An 8,125-nucleotide genomic window follows, 5' to 3' on the forward strand; every position below is an offset into this window, starting at 1 on the left:
AAAACGACAACGACTCAGTTTGTTTCTTCGTTTTCTAATTTGTTTCTTTGTGACCAAAGAGATGGTCGACGGTGTTTCCGATAAAATGACATTGTGCTTGACGGTGTTTTCCGGCACGAATGGCAGGTGACCGGTAATGGTTTCCTGCAAACATCGGAGAGAGAGAGAGAGAGAGAGAGAGAGAGAGAGAGGTGTTAAAGAGGAAGATGAGGGGTGGAGTAGCATTTTATTTTTGCTTTTTGTTTAATTGTTGCAATAAAAAATAAAATAAAAACAAATCAAAAGGGGTAAATTCATTATTTCATGAATTTTTAAAACTTTTTTGATCAAAACCGCAACAAAAGTTCTATTTTGGACCGGTAGTGCTAGTCCAAAACTTTTTAAAACAAAATGACAATTTTTTACAATTTAGTCAATTATTATATTTGCAATTATGGCTCTTATTTACTCCACATCGACTACTTTCCTGCAAACTTGCAGAAAATCTGATCCATCCACATTGACATATTTTTGCAATTAATGCTTCTGATGTCCTTCCTGGATCACCAACAGGAAACAACATACTGAGTCGGACATATAACGAGTTAAAGAGATTGGCAAAAAGAAATAAAGAACAAATAGGATGATAAGAAAGGGAAGGAAGAGATTGGACAAAGAAACCGAAGATAGGAGTTTTGTTCCAGTTGACAATGGTATTCATTCCAAATCATACCCAACTTCCCATTTTCCTTCATTTTTTTAAAACTTCCCCTTTTCCTACATTTTAGTTTTGATTTATACACTTTAGTTGAGTTTGATTCTGATTTTTTTGTTTTTGAGAAATATGAATTTTGTTAGGATTTAGTTATGCTCCTTGAACATGGAAATGAAATAAATGAAGAAAAACTGAGGGGAAACGGTCATTTTGGTATATTTAACAGCTAAGTTATTAAAATTGACAACCTAAGGACCAAAAATGTTATAAAACATTTCAATAAGAATCATAATTACAAATAAATAATAACTGGACCTGATCCAAACACACATCACAGGGACCAAAATTGTAATTTAGTCTATTCTATACATATTTATAAACTTTTGAGTAAATTACAAAAATTGTCCTTGAGTAGTTGAGCAAATAGCAACTTGCTTACATTTCACTATCAATATGGGTAACATACTCTATTTGTTACATACTTCTATTATCAACAAAAATATCAAGCTGAGTTGCTATTATTATAGCTAAAGAATTGTACATACATTACTATTATGTGACATGTGTAAAGAAATGTAATTTAGTTGCCTGCTATTAAAAAACAAGTGTGATACTATTATGAGTAAAAAAATGTAACTACATTTCCATTAAGGGTAAAAACACAATACATTGTCTATATTAGTAAAAAGATTGAAGTATGTTTCTAGAAAACTCTAATTTGGGCTTTTAAAAAGCAGAACTTCAACTGGAGGTATAAAGAACACTAGCAACAAACACTCCAACCTTTGATCAGAAAGAGATGTTGCACATAGCTCACTTTGACAATGCATAATACTAAAATAAGAATGTTGTGGTATAAACATACAATCTTGGAAAAAAGATTCAATTCACTGCATGCAAAAGCCAGATTTACAAGTAAATAAAAAAACCATCATCTCTAACTTTGGATAAAACAAACACTTTGGGGGATTAAATTTTCAGAGAGAATATACCATTTATCAAAATGAGTTACTGAACCATAAGAAAGATCTCACCTTGCACCAAATACAGAAACCACCTGTTAAATCAAGAAGCTACAATGTAAGATGAAGATCAACTACAAAAATATTATCACAGAAACCATTATGCTCAAGCTACTTTACCAGAAGCCAATGCTAAGGTTGCAAACCAATATTCTCCTGTATAGCATGATTATTCTTGGGTAATTGTTCTTGATCTACTACTAATATTGAATCATTCTTTTGCCCTAAATCTTCATTACGATTATACACTGCCCTCATCTTATTCTGCACTTCAGACAAGGCGATTCCATCAGCATTCTCTTTTAATACCACAGACTTGAAAGCTTCAGACACCTGATTTGCAGCAACTAGTTTGTTGTTGTTGTTGTTGTTGTTGTTGTTGTTGTTGTTAATTCGAACATCCATCATAGGCATCGACACAACTTTGTTACCATTGATGTTTTTCTTCTTTTCGTTTTCCATTAGGTACACAACATGATCAAGAGCCTCCCTGGCTCTCTTCCTCGTGTACGAAGCTTCCTTCGCTCTCCTCTCGGCTTCTGCAACTGCCACCACCTCTGCTTTACTCATTGACAAAGATGATATCTCCGCAGCAGTTACCAGCAGTCTCGCAGCATCATTATCCATCCCCCCATTTCCATCGGTTCTTTTGGGATCGAAAACAAGTCGGCTAGGGTTTAAGCAAGTGGCGCAAGGGGAGGGGGAAGGGGAAGGGGCACGTGAAGAGGGAGTAGGTGCGGAAATGGGAGGGGAGACGCAGGTAGGGTGGGCGGAAGAGTAGCATTTGTTGCAAACGACAGCGTGTTCGGGGGGTGAACGGTCGTAAACAATGAAACAGGTGGGGCAGAAATACTGGGAGTGGAGACGGAGGACACAAGTGGTGCAGAGACGGCGAAAGTTACCTCCGCGACGGACGTGGTGCAGGATTTTCCGATCTAGGAAACCGCAGTGGCCGCAGACGGTGTTTGTTGTGGGATTGTTAGCTTTCATCATGATTTCCTGATCAATCATGAACCCAAAGAAATGAGATTTTTAGGGTTTACGTTACAAGATAATCGGAGAAGGAGGGGGACGGGTTTTTTTTTTTTACTTTGACTAACAAACAGTAACGAAGTTCGGTGCGGTTTTTGGATAAAATTAAACTGAAAACCTCAACTTCGGTTTTTGGAAATATGACTTACGAAGGTAATTAACTTTTCGGTATGTTCACATCTGGGTAACTATCTTTTTTTTGTACAAATTTAGGTAACAAACTTGTTGGAAGTGTTCACATATAACCATTATGACCTGCTATAGCAGGTTAAATCCTAAATGTGAACAGTTTCAACAAGTTCGTTACCTAGATGTGTACAAAAAAAAATAGTTACTCAAATATGAACAAAACGAAAAGTAAAAATTAAATTACACGAATGGTCCCTGTGGTTTAGGGGAATTTGTGTTTTTGGTCCTTAACTTATTTTTTTTAACTTGGATGGTCCATACTGTTTATTTTTGTTGCGTGTTTGGTTCCTGTCTTACCTAATGAGACTATTGTGCCTTATTAATTTATTTTTTAATTAATTTTCTTATTTATGTATTTATTTTTTGTATATTTAAAAAAATTAATAGACCACCCTACTGTTTATTTTTTAAGTAATTTATTTTTTTTAACTCGGATGGTCCCTACTGTTTATTTTTGTTACACGTTTGGTTCATGTCTTACCTAAAAAGACTATTTTGACCTTATTAATTGTTTTTAATTAATTTTCTTATTTATATATTTATTTTTTATATATTTACAAAAATTAATATACCCCACATATCTGTATCTCCTCACCGTAATCCTGAAACCACATTTGAGAAATTTAATTTGAGTCTTACCGGTCACCATCTCATCTCTCATCCTCCCAAACTTCTATTTCTTTTCCATCTTTAGTAACATCGACGTCTTCACCATCCTTCTTTTTTTGGTATTTCAACTCTAGCGAACCAATAAATTAATAAGGGCACAATAGTCTTTTTAGGTAAGACAGGAACCAAACGCGCAACAAAAATAAACAGTAGAGACCATCCAAGTTAAAAAAAATAAGTTAGGGACCAAAAATACAAATTCTCCCAAACCACAGGGACCATTCGTGCAATTTAATTTTTACTTTTCGTTTTGTTCATATTTAGGTAACTATTTTTTTTTGTACACATCTAGGTAACGAACTTGTTGAAAGCGTTTATATTTAGGATTTAACCTGCTATAGCAGGTCATAATGGTTATATGTGAACACTTCCAACAAGTTTGTTACCTAAATATGTACAAAAAAAATATAGTTACCCAGATGTGAACACTTCCAAAAAGTTAGTTACCTTCATAAGTCATATTCCCTCGGTTTTTTGAAGTTTAGAAACCGCACCGTTTGGTTTTTTGCGGTTCGGTTTTTTCTTTACGGTTTTTTGTCAATTTTTTTATTTGTTTTTTGTTTTGTCTTTTTACTAAAACTCAGGTAACTCAATGGGTTACTTTGACTCGGATGAGAAGTGTCAATTATTTTTTGAGAAATTTTACGTAGAGACGAGGAGCGCCAAATTTTTCATCCCCAATAATGTGCGACTCCTCAAAGATGTGTGTTAAAAGTCATAGACTTGACTCTATTATATGAAATGTGAGAATAGTGAAAGTTTTATCTCAAATGCGAAGAGGGATGCTCTTATAAGACTGACAAAATTAAAACCCAAATGATATCTTGGAGATGTACAGAAACCACTACCTCTTGGATTGAAATCAAATAACATAATCACTCATCCAACAAGCTTTTAATGCTTGAATATAATACAAATTAAATATAATATTTGTTTCATAGGTACATGCAATAATATCAATTAATGTATTTATAAAAATTATATTATCATCACTAGTTCTCTTAATATTAAAATGTTAAAAAGTATAATAAACGTTATTTGTTTTTATAAATATCATTATATGTATGTTTAAAAATATACAGTCATCCTCTGATAATATAGATATTTATATTTATAGAAATTTTAATTGTCATGGGTTCTTTATTCTTACAAATATTAACACTTAATATATATATATATATATATATATATATATATATATATATATATATATATATATATATATATTCGATGCGGTTCGGTTTTCTGCAGTTTTTGCAAGACTAGAAACCGCACCGCACCGAACATTTTTGGTTTTTGCAAAACTAAAAACCGCACCATCGGTTTTCATTTTGGTTTCGGTTTTTCGGTTTTGGTTTTTTCGGTTTGCGGTTCTGTTTTTGCTGACCCCTAATTTCATCTTCTTCAAAGTATTTTAGAAAATAATAATAGTATTTTTGAAATATTTTGTTGATAATGGTTTTAACAAAGAGCGCTACTATATGTATTTTACGCAAACTACATTACAGGTAGATAGGGGTACACAAAACAATTTGAGGGTATTTATAAAGTTTCCCGTTAAAAAATTTATACAAATTTGCAAAAAATGTTCCCATTGTATGCATTTTTCTGCGGTTTAGTCCAAACCTCAACTTTTTTGGTTTCATGGTCCTTTTGTATTAGTGTCTATGTGGTTTTAGTCCTTCTGAAAATTGGAATTACTATAATACCCTTATGTATATATATTTTTATTTTTTTATTCTTTATCTATTTAAATAATTAAAAATTAATAAAACTCTCTCTCTCTCTCTACCGTATACCCACATGTACACTTTTTTCTTCATCTTCCTCATATTTCCTCTACATATTTCTTTATCCTCATGTTGTTGCAGTAGGATTAGCGAAAATTGGAGAGATTTTAAATACTAAAACCCCAAACACCAAAAGAAATAAAACCCCAAATCATCTTCATTGGGGAGACAAGTATCACATATTCAAGTTCCAGAAAGAACATCGAAAGCTACGAAAAGACCCAGAAGAAATTCAAATCGTGATCCGGGTCAAAATCTTTATAGAATGGTCATTCAAGCTCCCTCAATGGGTATGTAGAGCTTATGCCTAGCGGCGAAGATGGCATACAAGAAGCAAGCATTATGATGGAATTTGGTGGGCAGGTTGTTTACCGGCGGAGGATGAAGGGTAACAAAAGATCCAAAAGCATTAGAATGGTATCACAAGCTCTCTCTCTCTCTCTCTCTCTCTATATATATATATATATATATATATATATATATATATATATATATATAAAACAAATCCATTCCCACACATCCTTCACTACAATCTGCACCTCCCTAATTTGTATTTGCGTGTGGTAACAAAAGAAAATAGCATCCCCTCGCTCCTAAATTGATAATCGATTGTAGCCTTTGTAGGTATCTGGGCTCCGGTATCATCAATCAATTTCTTCTTTTGGATTGAATATGTTCATTTTTAATATGATTTTAGGATTTTTCTCATTCTTGGTGTTCTTGAGTCTTTTCCAGATTTTACACATAAATTGAATGTTATATTAGATGGATTATTATAGGTTGAATCATCTAAACAATCGATTTGAGTATCTCCAATTGAAACTGTTTTGAGAATTAACTTTCTGGGCCATTCTTATTGGTTGTTCTTCATGTGGGATTATTTCAATGAATTTCTCAGAAGAAGCAAATGCTCAATGTTGGTGTTTAAGGTAGGTTATGAATTTCAATTGATTAATTATCTAGATGTTTTTGTTTTGATTTTTCATTGGTAAGATGTCGAAATTATTGATTTCATTATGGTGAAATTGGATTGGAAGAATAATCAAATGGTTTATTGCGTTTTTCCTAATGTTGTATGCTCCGACAGATTTAACTGTCCAGAAGTATGTTTGCGAAAATCAATGTTCCGGGTTAATGATATGTTTGATAATTTAAGGAGGAAATTGGTGTGGAGATTTGAGATTTGATACATCAAAACATGAGGATAAAGAAATATGTAGAAGATATATGAAGAAGATGAAGAAAAAACTATACATGTGGGTATATAGTGAAGAGAGAGAGAGAGAGAGAGAGAGAGAGAGAGATGGTTTTCATTATTTTTTATTTATTTAAACAGATGGAGAATGAAAGATGGAACGTCCCAATTTTCACAATAAAAAATTTTCATTTTTATTTAAGTAAATCTTCCCAGTTATAACTCTGTTATGGAGAAAACTGTTTATTACAAATACATTTATAAAGATCAGAGTGATATTAAAGCGCATGAATCTTCAGTGTTGTTGATGAATGTGTACAGTCATGCATTCACATTCCCATGATGACTGATGATACTTAAACAATAAACAACTATGTAAGCACAATACTTAATGAGTTTCCCACAAAATACCCCATACGATAAACATACAAGCATGCATCGGGTCCACTCGGCCATCGGACTGGAATACCCAGTGTTTGTTGGCCTACCGCCTCAACCCAATCGCTCTACCAGAGTCTCCGTGCCTACGGCATACAACCAGCCCGCACTGGGTATCTTGGTCTACAACACAATACAGGACCGCCTCAACCCACTACTACCATATGTCGACATAAAAACAATCTAGGATCAAGCAGACACATCATACATGCGAACATCACGCATACATCTCACTACCACCTACTAGTCCTCTCATAACATACAGTCTTGCTACTAGCTAACCTCCATAGAATGTGTAACCATTAGTGACCAGCGGTTAGATAGCGACCCGAACATATGAACCTACTCTAGAGCCACAACCAAACAAGGAACAAGCAAAAAAGCCTAGATCAAGAGTTCTCAAGCTATCCTACATGGCCACAGACAATCCCTAGGGCACTCCATTATATGATAACAATCAAGTACAGATAGGCATACAGATCTACAGCTCACTACAGCATAGCAACATACCAACTACGAGGATACAGATTTAATAGATCAATACAACATAGCAACATACCAACTACCATGATACAAATCTAACAGATTACTATAGCATAACAACATCCTAATTACCAACAATCCAAGGAATGCATAACCGTATATACTCAGAGGTGAGATAGTCACCCAGACATGTGATCCTACTCTAGAACTGCAACCAAATAATGAATAGATAAGAGAGCCTAGATCAAGAGTCCTTAGTCTATCCTACATGATTATATATAGTCCCTAAGGCATCCCTCTACTAACAGATAACCAAAACTAGTGGGCCGACATTGGTGCCTTCAACCTACGGTACAGTGAGGCGAAACTCACCTCTTAACTGGAAATGTCAGCTGAATAAATCCTTGCTCCGAAAAATTGACTCTGCGATCACCTAACCAAAACCAATGACCAAATCTCAATTAATAGCTCAAAATACCCCTATGTCCATCTTGGTTAAAACTCTGGTTAACAATTAAGGTCAACGAGTCAAATTGGTCCACTCAGTTGAGTACAAGGGGTGTACTCAGCTCCTACGTTGGGAGTACCAAAGCCTTGACTGGGATTGGGCGGT

The 8,125-nt window shown here is 34.3% G+C and overlaps 1 protein-coding gene across 3 annotated transcripts; it reads right to left on the bottom strand.

The window, feature by feature from the left end:
* Window positions 1–283: 283 nt before the first annotated feature.
* LOC111890773 (uncharacterized) lies at window positions 284–2,803 on the bottom strand. 3 transcript variants are annotated; one of them, XR_006183275.1, is made up of 3 exons: window positions 1,837–2,803; window positions 1,687–1,751; window positions 284–537 (listed from the first exon to the last, which is right to left on the bottom strand). XR_006183275.1 is itself a non-coding variant. In XM_023886861.3 (2 exons), the coding sequence occupies exon 1, from the start codon at window positions 2,725–2,727 to the stop codon at window positions 1,849–1,851; it is 879 nt and encodes a 292-aa protein (XP_023742629.1). In that variant the 5' UTR covers window positions 2,728–2,803; the 3' UTR covers window positions 1,029–1,751; window positions 1,837–1,848. The 3 variants fall into 3 exon arrangements, 1 of the variants encoding a protein (XP_023742629.1); XR_002849992.2 differs by lacking the exon at window positions 284–537 and adding an exon at window positions 1,029–1,584; XM_023886861.3 differs by lacking the exon at window positions 284–537 and having other exon boundaries at window positions 1,029–1,751.
* Between the last annotated feature and the right edge of the window lie 5,322 nt (window positions 2,804–8,125).

Source organism: Lactuca sativa, chromosome 5 (genome assembly GCF_002870075.4).
Source record: "Lactuca sativa cultivar Salinas chromosome 5, Lsat_Salinas_v11, whole genome shotgun sequence".
Taxonomy (NCBI): Eukaryota; Viridiplantae; Streptophyta; class Magnoliopsida; order Asterales; family Asteraceae; genus Lactuca; species Lactuca sativa.

Coding starts and splice junctions, on each gene's coding strand:
- LOC111890773 (XM_023886861.3), bottom strand. CDS start 2,727: ATGATTGATCAGGAAATCATGATGAAAGCTAACAATCCCACAACAAAC.